The sequence below is a fragment of the Microtus ochrogaster genome, chromosome X (assembly GCF_000317375.1).
Source record: "Microtus ochrogaster isolate Prairie Vole_2 chromosome X, MicOch1.0, whole genome shotgun sequence".
In the NCBI taxonomy this organism is placed as follows: Eukaryota; Metazoa; Chordata; class Mammalia; order Rodentia; family Cricetidae; genus Microtus; species Microtus ochrogaster.
The window spans coordinates 25,782,554-25,798,065 of record NC_022026.1 but is presented as its reverse complement, the minus strand read 5'-3'; the positions used below and the strand labels follow the sequence as shown (position 1 = coordinate 25,798,065).

At 36.6% G+C, this 15,512-nt stretch overlaps 1 protein-coding gene across 2 annotated transcripts in view; it reads left to right on the top strand.

The window, feature by feature from the left end:
• Window positions 1-15,512, top strand: part of Ar (androgen receptor) — a 174,750-nt gene that overhangs the window by 130,902 nt on the left and 28,336 nt on the right. For both annotated transcript variants that reach the window (XM_026784773.1, XM_013350520.2), the window contains one exon: window positions 5,768-5,884. In XM_026784773.1, coding sequence (XP_026640574.1) covers window positions 5,768-5,884 — 117 coding nt within the window. The remainder of the gene's footprint in view (window positions 1-5,767; window positions 5,885-15,512) is intronic.

Genomic DNA, 15,512 nt, shown 5'->3' with positions numbered 1-15,512 from the left:
CACCACTCCCCTCCCCCTCCCTCTCCAGTCCTAAGAGCAGTCAGGGTTCCCTGCCCTGTGAGCAGTCCAAGGTCCTCCCCCCTTTTTTTGAGAAAAATATTATTTATTTTAGGTATCTAAGTATTCTTATCAGTATCTTTTTAATTTTATTTATTTTTCTTTTTTTATTAAAAATTTCCAACTCCCCCCAGGAGAATGTTCACCTTGCTTGTGATTTAACTGTTAACTAACATTTTCTAGATACTTTACATGTATTCTTTTAATTGTCACAGCTCTGCAAAGGTGAATTTATATACCTCACTTTTTAAGAAAGGCACAGAATCAGAAAAGTTATGCCGTTAACCCCAGTTGCAATATTTGACACTACTAGGTGGAATTTCTGGGATTTACAAACCCGTCCTTCTGGCACCTAGCCTAGGTCTATGCTAATAGCACATCATGATGTTTTCCCAAGTAATAAATGCTAAGCACAACCAATAGCATTGACCATGTGTGCCTGATAGCTCTTTAGTGTCTGGGAAGAATATTGATTTATCAGGTGATTACCGAGTTCATAGCTAGCAGTCTGACATTCATGCTGAGGCTCAGAGGAACATGCTGTCTTTGCCAAGGCCCCACAAAACAGAAGACATAAGCCATGATCTAGACATTCTTGCTTCATTTTAAAGCCCTCATATATTCTCATATATTTGTAACATTTCAGTTTCTGTGGACTTACATTATCTCCTACTAGACTACAAGCATCTAAAAGACAGAAAATAGTAATTTCTCTTTCTCCCCTACAGATATTAGTGGTCTTCAACAAGCTTGTTTTAACTGACTAATTGATATTTGGGATCAAAATGAAAAGTGTTGAGCTTTTAAAGGAGTAGTTTTCCTAATTCCTCAGTATAGGGAACACACCCGCTGTGAATAAGAACTACAGATTAGGAGCTAGGATGTGCTGGGAGCCACTTGTTTTTTCTCACTGAAGTGTTAGGGACTGAAATCTTTTTTATTATGTGTATGGGTGTATCTACTGAAGCCCAAAGAGAGGAAAGAAATTTAATCCAAGGTAACACAGACATGTATAACCAAACTGGGTAACTATGAAAGGTGCAATAGCAAAAATCAGCCCCAGCAATTCCACAGAAATGTTATCTGTCTTAAAGCAAGCACTATTCATCAATTACTGTATATTTCTTCAGATGTTATATACATTTATGAAAATAAGCAAAAACAGAATAATTTTATTTACCTAATTAATATTTTACATATTTTCAAAAATTTACAATAGATCTTGGAGTATCTTCCATTTTGTTATATATAAAAATTTTTAATGGGAGAAGTGTTACATAATAATTTATTCTTGTTGTGATAGGTATTCATGCTGTTGTTAATCTTGTGCTGTTACAATGCTGTTGTAGTGAATGTCTGTGTATATGTTATGTCATACATGTGAAAAACAAATACTGAATCAAAGAATGGGTATATACATTTTTCATTGAAATATTTTGTCCAGTTATACTTCATGGAGATTGTAAGACTGTCAAATAAAATTTAGATTGAATGAAATTAATAAATTTTAATTAGTGGCCATTTTACTAAGAGATTATCTTAGACTTGAAGAAATATTCAACACATAAATTCTTTAAATGAATAATCGCTGCTGTCCATTTAATTGAAAATTCAGTTGAATTGCATGTGGTAAGTACACTGATATCCAGAAATACATCTACTGGGTAAAGCATGTAAATATGACAACATGTTTTGAAAGTGTCATTGATTCTGCTTAGGCAGTGACTCTAATAATATAAACAAATCCCAGAGGAGCAATTTTGACAGAACTGCAGAGATAAAAATACGAAGGGATCAGACTCAAACAGGAGGGAGTAAGGCAGAACCTTACTTATTCTTAGGTTGAGAAGTTAATAAAAAAAATCTAAACTTCCTTGGTCATATTCTGCCTCCTTCTGCTCTTCAAGGAGAGAGAAGGGAGAAGGAGAGGGTTAGGGAGAGCTTGGAGGAGTGGAATGGTTGAGATGGAGGAAGGGCAGATATGGGAGCAGAGAAGAAGATATCTTAATTAAGGGAGACACTGTGGGGTGGGCAAGAGGCTTGACTCTAGAGGGAGTCCCAGATATCCACAGGGATGTCCCCAGCTAGGACTCTGGGCAGTGGAGGAGAGGGTGCCTGAACTGGCCTTGTCCTGTTGTCAGACTGATGACTAATGTGAATATCACCATAGATCCTTCGTCTGGCGACAGATGGAGCTAGAGACAGAGACCCAAATGGGATTACTGGGCTTTTGGGGATCCTAGTCTACTTGGATGCATACCTTCCTAAGCCTGGTTGGAGGAGGGAGGGCCTTGGACTTCCCACAGGGCAGGGTACCCTGCCCTCTCTTAGGACTGGAGTGAGAGGAAGGAGGGTGAGTGGGGGAGCGGGAGGGAAGTGGGAGGAGGGGAGGAAGTTGAAATTTTGATTCCTAGTATTAATAAAGTAATAAAAAAAAATCTAAATTTACTGAACCCTCTTTATGTTAGTTCTGCCTTTTGCTCAGGCTGTGTGCCTAAACTTGTCTACACGATTTTACAAATTCAAGAAAGAGCAGTAAACTGGTAACGAATCCTAACTAGAACTCGATAACATTTGAAGAACTTTTCAAAGTGTCCAGCTTAGTGAGGACACTAGATGTGTCTATTGTAAACCATGCTGAGAAGAGATGAGCCTCATAGAGGCAGTGACACTGACTGCAGAGCACAGAATTTCATTTGGCCAGAAAATATACACTTCCAGGACCTAATGCACAGCATGGTGACCAGAATTAAAAACTCCACATTTTCATGGGTTTTGGTTTTTTTTTAATTGTTTTTTATTGAGCTCTACATTTTTCTCTGTTCCTCTTTCTGCCTCTTCTTTCCCCCCTTCAACCCTCCCTCAAGGTCCCCATGTTCCCAATTTAAGCAGGAGATCTTGCCTTTTTCTACTTCCCATGTAGATTAGATCTATGGAAGTCTCTCTTAGTGTCCTCATTGTTGTCTAAGTTCTTTGAGGTTGTGATTTGTAGGCTGATTTCTTTGCTTTATGTTTAAAAACCACTTATGAGTAAAATACTAAGTATAGATTTGTAATATGCTTACCACAAAAAAAAAATCAGGTAATGCAATGGATTTAACTACCTTAATTTAATCCTTTTATCATTAAACATTTATCAAAACATTACATCATGTCTCATTAATAAGTAATATATACAATTATTTCCCAAACTTTTAGGGAAAAACTTGAATAGATGAGGGTGATAAAGAAATGCGGATTCTCTTTGCAGATCTACAGTGTATCTTTATATGCTTTAACATGAGAAAGAATGTTTGTATTTTGCCAACCATTTCACAATGACTTTTTGTAAGAACTTAATAATTGGTTGTTGATATAATTTTGTTATTGAAAAATAAACAGTATCAAAGAGTGGAGTTTAATGTTTAGTCTCTGATGAGCAGGAGCTGAATTTATATTATCTGTGCTAATTGTTCAGCCACCTAGACTACAACATGGAATTGTGTGACCTTCTAAAACTAAATTGGAGCAGGCCCAGAACCCACTTATAATTTCCTCTGACAACTGAAAATACACAAGCTGAGTTTAAACAAACAGTGAAGAAAGATTTCTGACACACTAAGAATGCTTTCTCTTCCAACTATACTCCTTCCCAATACGTCTCCATTGTGCACAATTTTCAAACGCTATACTGGCTCTATCACCAACTTGTCACTTGGTACATCTACATATATTATGTTCATTTCATAACTTAAGAACTAAGAACCCCATTAAAACTTTTTACTGAAGTGCTTTAAATATCTTTACCAGTTCAGATTTTGTGTTACTATCACTGATGAATCAGTGCTACAAAGAGACAGAAGTACATTTCCTGGAAGAAAGGATCTCTTAACAGAGTCCAGAAATATTACACACTGAGTCATAATTCAAGAAAATTTGGGGAAAACACTTTACAAGTATGTGTCAGAGGTAATTGAGGCTTTATATAGAAGAGTAAGCTTGAGGTGATCAAACAGAATTTAAATTCTTTCTCATTCATTGGGTTCATAGTCTTAGAACAAACCAAGGATGTAATTCCACACAGGTCAATAGTCTTGAAGAACATAGATAGAAGAACACTTTTAGCACACGCGATAAAACTCAATTTAGAATCACATTAAAAATTATCCATTATGATCCAAAATGATTTATTACTGGGATTCAAGGATGGTTCATATATATAAATGAATAAATACAACTCACTGCATCAACAGAATGAAAAAAATTATACAATCATTTCAGAAAAGGTAAAAAAATTTGACAGAATTTATCTTACAATAAATACAAGTAGATAAATGTTCCCTTATCACAAATTAAAGGTCATATGTGAGTCTATAATTAATATCATACCTGTGGTCTAGTAAAAAGACAAGGATATACATTACCTACTACTGTTAAACATAATGTTGAAAGGTAGAACATGTTTCATCATAATGACCCTTATTTTTTTTATCATAGAAAGAGGTATATGACAATTCCTTTATATGTACTTTGCTAAAGATTATTACTAAACTTGTAAACAAATCAAATATAATATACATATCATTATTCTGATATAGAACCCTGAAATTTTCAGCCATATAATGAAACAGATTAAATAATAAGGAAATAATAGACTTTTAAAAGACTATTTTCTTCCATCTTGTTTTATCCCTAATCCACAATGTACTTGAGGATATATTTTTAACTATTTCTATGGTGACTCTGTTTACTTATGCATCTTTATGTTCTGCATAAATACACATTTATCAAGGGCCTACTATGTGTTGGATTGGTTCTGGGAGCACTGTAACGAAAGCCAAATAAGAAGCAAAGCATATATCTTTGGACCACATCTTCCTTTGAGTAACTCTTACCTTAAAAATAGTTAGTTTCTATGTCCATCTATGAGGACTCAAATTGTACCTGCTTGTGCTTTTGTTTCCTTTACTGACTTAAGAAAACTTTCTTTTGCTTGCTATAATTTATCACACAAACTGTGGGTTTTATTTCTGGCCTTTTCAACCTACAGGCTTCAGAATGCCATCACTGGCAATGTAAAAACAGTTAGGTATCACATAGCAAAATGATGTACTGTCTTTTTTAAAGCATCTAATTAGCTAAAGTATGAATCTGTGCATGATTACAGGTGTCAGTAGGAGGATGTATTGACTAAGCCAACATCTGTTCTGTGCCAAGCTAAAAGAGTGATAATTTTCACAACTGGTCATTTTCTCAAGGGCACTCTTGGCTTTTAGTCAAGCTAAAACATCTTGTTTTCAAAATCAGTAAATAGTCATAATAATGGAAGTATTAGCTGGGTCTGAATTGCTAATATCTACTAAAACATCTATGAAAAACAAGCAATATAGCACAGCATTAAATCACCTTTTTTTTTTTTTGGATTTTTCGAGACAGGTTTTCTCCGTAGCTTTTGGTCCCTGTCCTGGAACTAGCTCTTGTAGACCAGGCTGGCCTCGAACTCACAGAGATCCGCCTGCCTCTGCCTCCCGAGTGCTGGGATTAAAGGCGTGCGCCACCACAGCCCGGCTTAAATCACCTTCTTTAAATGGTTCGATTCTGAGTGATCAAATTGTTTGGGGCCATTGTCTCCCAATTTGTAGTATATATTACTATCCTTTTGCCTAGAGATTCTCAAGGAAAGAAGCTCTGGAGACGCACTAACCTGTCTACTATTGCATTTTTCTCCCAGGGAAGCAGAAATATCTGTGTGCCAGCAGAAATGATTGTACCATTGATAAATTTCGGAGGAAAAATTGTCCATCTTGTCGACTCCGAAAATGTTATGAAGCAGGGATGACTCTGGGAGGTAAGAATATTTTCTTCTTTTTTTCTCCTTGTTCTTTGTTTTTCTCCTTCAGCTTGCCTCCCTCCCTTATAATTATTGCACTAGACGCAATTCTCCTCTGCAATGCTTCAGAGAGTGCCATATAGGCACAATACTCAGGCTGACTTTCTCATGGTGCCTTCTTTATTTTAACCTATGACATTCATATCTTTGGAGTTTTGCTTAGGATCAGGACGCATGAAGTAAGGATCGGAAACTAACTGAAAATGAATGAGGGTATGTTTTTGGATTCGGTTCCTCGGGTGGTCTATTGATACTGGCCCAAAGCTGTTCAGTGGTAAGGACGAGAGAACCAAGTAATCAAAACTGTCACAGGTGCAGGATGAGTAGGGCACAGGCAGGCTGTGAACACCTGGGACTACCCCTCACCTAACTGCTGCATGTTCTGTAGAGACAGCCAACTGGAGTGTAAAGCTGCTTCTCTTTGGACTCTGTGTCTAAGGCACCAAACAGAGCCAATTTCCTATCCTGTGTCTCCCAGAAATCAGCAGGCCTTTTAATCATTTCCTTTTCTTTACAAATCCATTGATTGTTTCCAAAAGCATTTTTCCACTGGCACAGTAGCTTCTTAGAAGATATAACCCTTCCAAGGGTGACCCTCTATTGAAGTCTCTGTGTTCCATGAACGTGTGTCTACCATGAGCTCTGTCATCCTTCTGAAATGGTTTCATACTGCTTGAATGACACATATTTCCCCCTCTTCTAATTCTTCATAGCTTCATCTGCCTTATGCCAGAATTCACACGGCTGCCTGCTGCTTCCAAACAGATGCATCCTTCGTGAGAAAAAGCAGCTCATTAGTCTACTTTGATTTAGAAATGGAACTCAAAGGAAAACAAATGTATTTCTGAGTACCAAAAACTATAATCTTTATTCAATTATTCAGTAACAATTGGAAAAACCCAAATGACTGGAATTCAGCCCGCTTTTCTCTCATCTCAGGGCTAATTTACAACAATTGTTATCTCTGGCTTCCCATAAGGCACTCAATGCCTTCTCTACCTATATATCATTGTAATAACTACATCCTCCCCTCCTCACGGACCAGTTCGTACTTTTTACCAGATCATAATACTGTATGCAAATTGTTTCAGGATTGATCTGTGAAAATTTCAGCAGGAGCATCTCAAGTAACTGTAGTACTCTCAGGCACCAGCGTAGATACCCTCTGAGTTCTTTTCTAGGCAACTATATCAAATGAGAATCAGATATTTGACAATCCAACCTTGTTTTTACTTGTCTTGCTAAGGATATTTTATAGTTGTGATATTCAGTGAGGAAGAAGCCTCAAGACCATGGGGATGAAGTAGAAAGAAATCCAGGAGAGGCACCAGAGGGAAGGATTGAAAGGAAAAGTTTTCCTACATGAATGTTCCAAGTCCTGAGCAAATGTTCTGATACACTCATATCTCAATCATTTAACATCCTGTGAATTATGCATAATATACAGTGGCTTCTAGATTGAGGATCCCCTTCCTTGCCATCTTTTGAAAGTAACTATAAGCTCATTTTGATACAAGTAAAATTTAATTATAAGATACTCCTTGTTAAGATCTTAGTTTCATATCAGAGTACATATTCTCCATTAAGAGAAAAAATAGTTCTTTTGACATTATCACAGTGAACCTCTTTGGGAGAGAAATATACATATGACTAAGATTTTAACTGAACAGTGTAGCACTGATATAGCTTTGTGAATTCAGTCGCTGAAAGAGTACGACAAAAAGCTATCTGATTGATTTACTAGAAAATGTGATCGAGTAGACATGGGGAATACAATCCTGAATTGCTATGGACAGTTTTCGCCTCGGTTTCCTTCCCATACAAACAAGACAGCACAGTGGGCACTAGAGGTTCAAACTAACAAACTTCAAGAAAATTAGAAGATAGATGCCCACAAAATACAATGATTCTTTTCTTTTGTTTTGTTTTTCTTTCCTTTTACTATGCAGGACATGTTAGGCAAGTATTATACCACAGAGATAGATGCCAGAGATAGATGCCCAGTCAACTCATAGAAGGATTATTGATTACCTCTGAAGTCAGACAGACCTAGGTTAAAAGTCCAGATCTATTCTTTACTCCATGTCCCTATGAACTTCATTTTCATTATTTGTAATTTCTAGATATCATCCTCAGAGTTGCAGTTAGGAGAAAATAAAAAGATGAATAAGAGCATCTTTGAGAAAGTGCTAGACAAATGTGAGGACTTATTATTACAATGAGGTTCCTAGCATATTAGGTAGACACAAGCTGTTCTTAGCACTTTCCAATGGCTTTCTCCTTAATAAATAGCTTGGCTTGCCATGCAGTATGTGATATGTAACAACAGTCAGCAGTTCACAAAAATATGCTTCTGATTACCTCACACTGAAAGGTGCTCCAAGCATAGTGCTTAAAGTCTGATTTCAGTAATTTTAATTTTAAAAAGTTTATGGTGATATTAAAGTACCAAGTCAGCGAAAACCAAAGTGTTTATTCTCTTAGGCTTAAAATATAAACCTTTGCACGTCGCTGGAGTTATCACCACATCGTCTGCTTTTCAACATAATTCTTCCAGTGTTTATTGTTAACTTACTGTATCAGTATATAACACATTTTATTCAAACAATGGTAAGATAAAAGAAAGCATCAGCACATAGTGACTTTTGTGAATATATTGGTGGTATCCTCTCATTTTCATAACATTTGGGTTTAGCATAGACTTTTTGTCACCTTTAAGAAGAATTTAGATAATTTTGATTCCTTTTCTTTATCACTCACACTATAATTATATAATATATAATAAAACAGCAGTTCAGAATATAGTCTTGGGAAAGTAATTTCTGCCTCCCAGAGGCTCTATTTTTTTGCCATCATGAAACTAGGATGATAAGATTTACCAAGAATCCTTCTGCTGTTAAAATTTTGTGATTTGATGTCAAAAGCCATGAAGAAAAGATCATAAGATTATTAATGTCTTAATTGCCAGTTACCTGCTCATAGAAGTACTAATACAAGAGATTGATTTGCACAATAATTTTAGCTACCCCTATTCACAGCTATGTAAGGTATATGCCAAAACCATATTCGATGAATAGATAGTTGAAGGAGTGGAGGATAAAGTAGATGTTTTGAATTCTTGGAGAATATGACACTCTACAACTGATATATGTTTGGTCTCAACATCTTATATTGATCTCTAGCATGGCTGTGTCTATAGTGTTTCATTTGCTGATGATCTTCCATTTTCTGTTAAATTAAGAAACAGTACATATAGCCTTTTCTTTGAGTTTCTATGCCTACCTTCCTATCCCCTTGCTTATTTCCTTAGAAACTAATTGGTATTTGTTAAATAATCCCACAGGTGATGAGTTCTCAGGATAACCTTTCAGGCTCTTAAATGTCCATCCGTGGAAAAATAAATGTCTTTCTTTGTTCTTGATTAATATCTGGCTGCTTTTGAAAACTGTATATCAAGAATTGCTTAAAGAATTTACATGCTTTGCCCATTTTTTCTTTTAAGAAAACACTTAATAGCCTGGATAAGGACCTTGCCTTCAGTGAATTGATGCTGACTTTTATATAGTACATAATTCAGATAAATGCACAGGCATCTCTCACTTTATTTTGTAATTCCCAAGAAACACTTCCATTTTCCAAAATGGAAAGAGACAACCAACCTTCCTGCCATCTTCTTTCCTGGCCTTTTTCTTTGCTCATGTTCCATCTTTCCTCTTATTGCCCTGGACAACTATTATTTCTTTTTTTCCTAAGACTCATAAGTTCTCAGTATGTAGTAAATATCACGAACCTAAATATCCGTTGCCATGAACCATTTTATTTTGTAGGCTGTACAGAAATTTGAGGTAGCAGCTACCACCCACAGGAAAGGAAGGACAATGGGGACTCAGAGCATGTGAGATTTGAAAAAGTGTACATTTATTTGAAAGGTTATTTAAGCCTGTTTTCCCAGTGTTCGTGAGGCTGAGAAAGGAATCTCATGACTTTAAGGCTAGTTTGCTACATAGTAAGCTGCAGGTCAGCTAGGACTATATAGTATGAGCATTCTCAATAAACAAGCAAGCAAAAAGTTTAAATGAGAAGTTTCTTTACTCCTAGGAGATTGAACATTGCCTATAAAGACAAAATCTTAACACATATGCAAATTTCAACAATATCCATGAGTTCTGTAGTTAAGAAAATAGTTCAGAGAACCCTGACAATAGTCTGATGCCACAATAAACAGTAATTTCCAATGTTCAAGGTAGTCCTTATGCCAACTACCTCATCATTCACCACCTCCAAAAGAAGTACAACATTGCTCCTTCCATGTCAGATATCCTAGATGTGAGAAAATGATTGCAATGCTGAAATACAAATTATGACATGGGTCTTTGTATATTTTTCAATTCACTGATGTGACCTCATCTCTCCATGCACTTATTCATCTACAAATACATTTAATAAGTTCCTATTACATGCTAAATATATAGCAAACTCTATATGAGACATCTGGGAATGGCAAGCCTAATAATAGAGATTTAAACATATCCTTGTTTTTCATACTTTATTTGACTCTGTTTTATGTGTGTTAGTATGAAGATGTCAGATCCCCTGGAACTAGAGCTAGAGACAATTGTGAGCTGCCATGTGGGTGCTGGGAAACAAACCCAGGTCCTCTGGAATAGCAGCCAGTACTTTTAACCACTGAGCCATTTCTCAAGCCCCTTAAATGTATGTTTTAAAAATTATATAGGGATATGGAGGTGGTTCATCATGTGATGGCAATTGCTGCCAACCCTATATCCCATATTTGATCTCTGGAACCTATATTGTACAAGGAGGTAACCAACTTTCTCAGATTGTCCTTTGACCTGTGACACATTCATACCCACATGCACATGAATGTACACATGTATACACATACAAAATAAATAAATAATATTTAAAAAAATATGTCAAATAAAGGAGACAGTGATTACAATTATACTTTAGTCTGAAGGTGTAAAGAGAAAATTATTGGGGAGAAGTTTAGTGAAATGCAAGGGAAAAGGCGCTTGAGGCAATGATCACAACTTGAATAAAGGCACAGAGACATAAAAACGATGATGAGGCTTTAAAGAACAGCAAGTAATTTAATATGGCCAAAGATAGGAAAATAAGGAGGCAAACTGTGACCACACTGAAAGTGAACCAGATTTCAGGCAGTTGAAGATTATGGTTGCCAAACAGACATGACCACATGTCATATTGTTTATGGTGCATTTGTTTTAAGAGACTGTTTTGCAGCTTAACTGTTATATTGGGGGGTTACATTTTTTACAAAATGAAGAGTATCAATGCATGCAGAGAGAAACAAATGTCTAGCTTCTAATTTTGCTAACTACCCATGCTTTATTCTTGGGGCTACTTAGCTCCACTTGGATTGAAATCCACAAATACTGACCATTCACAAGAAGGAACACTGACCTAGACCAAAGCAGTTGGCTTATATGAAGAACCAGCATGTATATCAAATGCCAGTTGCCTTGATCTTGACCACAGTTTTCTACTATGAGCTCAATGAAAACTATTTTAGTAGATGTTTTAGAGAAGCTGATTTCTGAGTTCAAATGAGGAGAAGAAACCTGCATATTACTATCCTTAGGAAGATTTGCACTATAAATACTGTAATAAAATAAACCGAGAAATTTTATAACTCAGGATTCCCAAACTAAATTAAATTTCAGGTCCCCTCTTTCATATAACATCATTTAATATCCTACCAAAACACTGCTCTCTGGAAAACACTGTAAAACACAACTTGAGGATAAATAAAGACTTTATCTGTGAGCAAAAATTTTTACCTACTCAGTGTCACTCATTTTCCAGATGTATGTGTCATCACTGAGTAAATCAGTTAAGTAAGAAACAAGAGCAGACCATCTTCAGCATACATCAGTACCAGTGGCTACCAAATCCACTAAAGTTCACCAGAGAAGATCTATAGCATACTTGTCTTTTGGAAAGTATAAGAAGGCAAAAGCCTATATTGTACATAACAGATGGTAGCCGTAGACACATAACCAAAAGAGCATACTAGAAACATTATTTTAAACAACAGAATGACTTTAAGCATCACCAAGTGATGTTGAACAGTTTCGTTGAACCCTATCTGATCTACTTCCCAGAACACCAACATGGTGTTAAAACTCTGGATTTCATGTTTGACATTCAACAACGTATTATAAAGACCACTTAACAATTCAAGAATTAGGACTAGTAGTGCATGCCTATAATCCCAGCACTGAAGGGGTTAAAGCAAAAGAATCATTGAGTTCCAGGCCAGCCTGGACAACATACCAATGCTCTATTACCAAAATAGAACAAATATAGCTCGGTGGTAGGACATCTTCTAAGGATACACAAGACATAACCAAAGAAATAATAATAAAATGTGAAACTCAGGTACTGGGGATTTTTATGTTCTCTTTCAACTCTCTGGATTAGAGTCTAAAAAGTTCTCAGCCTAGAGATGCATTCATGAAGTCTCAGTTTTAAGAAGTGTTGTTTTCACACACAATTCCCATATACCTGGGTGTTTTAATAGCTCTGCATCACAAAAGGATGTACAGATGTAAAATGTTGCACTATGTGTTTGAGCATCAACATGCACAACATATGGCTGGCACTTAGAATCTGGGAATTTTTTGTGGTGCTCAGTATGGAACTTAAAGACTTAACATGTTAGACAAAAACTACCAGTGAGCCATTGCACTAGTCCTTTTTTGTAAATCAAAACCCTGTGGTAGCTATAGTAGAAATAGCATGATGGATTTAGATTTGTTTCTAGTCCTAATTCTGCCACTTACTATTTTAGTGAGTGTGTGAAAATCTGTAGATCTCTCTGAACCTCATTTTTGGTAGGATTACCATTTCTTATAAAAATTGTTGTATGTGTGAATAAAGGATCATGTAATAGGTACACAGTAATTATCATTGTACCTTCTCCTTTTTAGGTAAAGTCTGATCTTTCTTTGTTTCCCAGGTACCACTACAGACTTCTTTCTCTGCTGTTAAATTTTAATTCTTGGTCTTTGGTCCTTTGCTTTCTGATTTAGCCTTTCTTTAGTCAACACTTGAAGCCTTCTATCTGTTGCTATCAATACTGTCGCCCAGTTGGACACACACACACACACACACACACACACACACACACACACACATGCAGAAGCACTTACATACGTGCATGTGCACACACACACTTTGAAAAGAAGGAAGTATGCATCTTCTAGTTGTGATTCCAAGGGAACTCATGTGTAGGAAGAGCATATAGTTTCTCTCTTACCTTCCAGCCAGATTCCATTTCCAAATACTTGTTTTTAGTGAACTATATTTAGAGATAAGTAATATTTTTCTAATCATCAAATTTGATGATACTCCATATATAATACTTGAATCTTGCTTGTAAAATCTCTCCTTGAAATCTTTGAATTTTTAAAGTGTGCTAGCCATAGAAATATTTTATTGGGGTTTACTTTTGCTATGAGAGATCCAAAATGCTACATTTTCACTTTCAAAAGACAATGTTCTAGATAGTATTTTCTAATGTATCAGACAGAAAACAAAACAGACAACACACTTATGTACACAGAGCCAAGTATCTCCCAATTGTAGCAATCCAAGAAAAAGTTTACTTTTTAAATAATGTAACTGCTTGTTTGAAATCATTCAATTTGGCACTATAAATTGTGAGATGTGTTCCTTCAGACCATACAAGTTAGATTATTTTCCTATTGTACTGAACTCAGATAATTTATCTGAGTAAGCTGCCTTTTTAGAAACATTTGAACACCTTTTGAGATCATGCAGCTTAGAAGGAGAACTGAGAAAAGAAGTATATGCTCACTGAGAAACCAATAAAAACATCCAGATAAAGTTATTGCTAGTTCCATGATAACTTATGTCTAAGTTACAAATTGGAAATATAATTACTACCCTGGATGGTCTCTTTTGTCATCAGATTCCATATTACTTAATCCAACTAATTGGTGCTAAATACAAGCCTAAGTATGCCAATTCCTTCTTTTCCTACCGGCTTACCATCCCATTGAATGAAATCTTCTGAGGCTGGAGTGGGACTAAGTTGATAAGGGATATTTCAACCTCCTAACAGTCTGCAGCTAAAATTATGTGAGCACTAATCAGCATCAGAAAATTTGGACTGGCATTTGAAACAAGAAGAAATGTAGAACTTGACCAAGAGGAACGATAACGGACCCAAGCCAACACACCAAAGTGCCATGTTGGCTACTTGGAAACCAAAAGAAATTGAGGAATCTTTCTTCTGGAACAGGCAATAAGGCATGAAAGCTTTGATTATCGAGCCCTTAGGCACAGAGATACTCATTTTTAAATGATTTCATTTCCACCTGAGTAAAGATACCGGGATTTTTATGAGACAGTTTGACTGATGCGAACAAACCCAGAATACCATCAATAAAGAAGTGTTGGTCTTTGAGTATTTGTAATGGAAACATTAAATTGTACCTGCCTATTCTGTGACCCTTCATAATCTCTACTCTGAAAATTTAGTTCTTGTCTATAGTGGATGGAGAGGTTCACAAACACACACTTACATTGAAGCTGTTAACACATTTGTCACTAACCAGAAAGGAAAAAAAATCCCTGCATAACAATGGTCCCTTTCTTCATCTTATGAAAACCCTTTTCCAAAATGGCAAGCACCCCTCTCTCCACTTGTTCACCATGCCTCCTAGGACAGACCTGACTCACACACCTGATTATTGAGCTTATTCGGTACAAACCCATCCTTAAGCTATTACTTTCAACAAAACCACTCTTTTATTTCTTTTCGTTTTTAAGACCTCTTTGTTATTTATTTTTAAAACAATCTAGTCTCATTTTATATACCAATCCCAGTTCTTTCTCCCTCCCCTCCTCCCACTGCCTTCACTTTTCCCCATCTCATCCCCCATCTACTCCTCAGAGAGGTTAAGGCTTCCCATGTGGAGTCAACAAAGTCTGGCATATCATTTTGAGGCAGGGCCAAGGCCCTCCCCCTATATCTAGGCTGAGCAAGATATCCCTCCAAAAAGAATGGGCTCCAAAAAGCCAGGTCAAGCACTAGGGATTAACCCTGTTCCCACTGTCAGTGGCCCCACAAACTGTTCCATCCACACAACTGTCACCCACATTCAGAGGGTCTAGTTTGGGCCTGTGTAGGTTCCCCTGCTGTCAGTCCAGAGTCAGTGAGCTCCCACTAGCTCAGGTCAGCTGTTTCTATGGGTATCCCCATCATGGTCTTGACCCTTTTACTCATATTATTGTTCCTTCCTCTCTTCAAATGGACTCTGGGAGCTCAGCCTTGTGCTAGCTGTGAATCTCTGCATCTGCCTCCATCAGTTGCTGGATGAAGATTCTATGATAACAGTTAAGGTAGTCATCAATCTGATTACAGGGGAAGGCCAGGTATTATGTAGGATCTTAACTGGGATCATTCTTATAGATTCCTGGGAAGTTCCCTGGTGCCAGGTTTCTTTCTAGCCCCATAATGGCTCTTCAATCAAGATGTCTCTTTCCTTGCTCTCTCTCTCTCTCTCTCTCT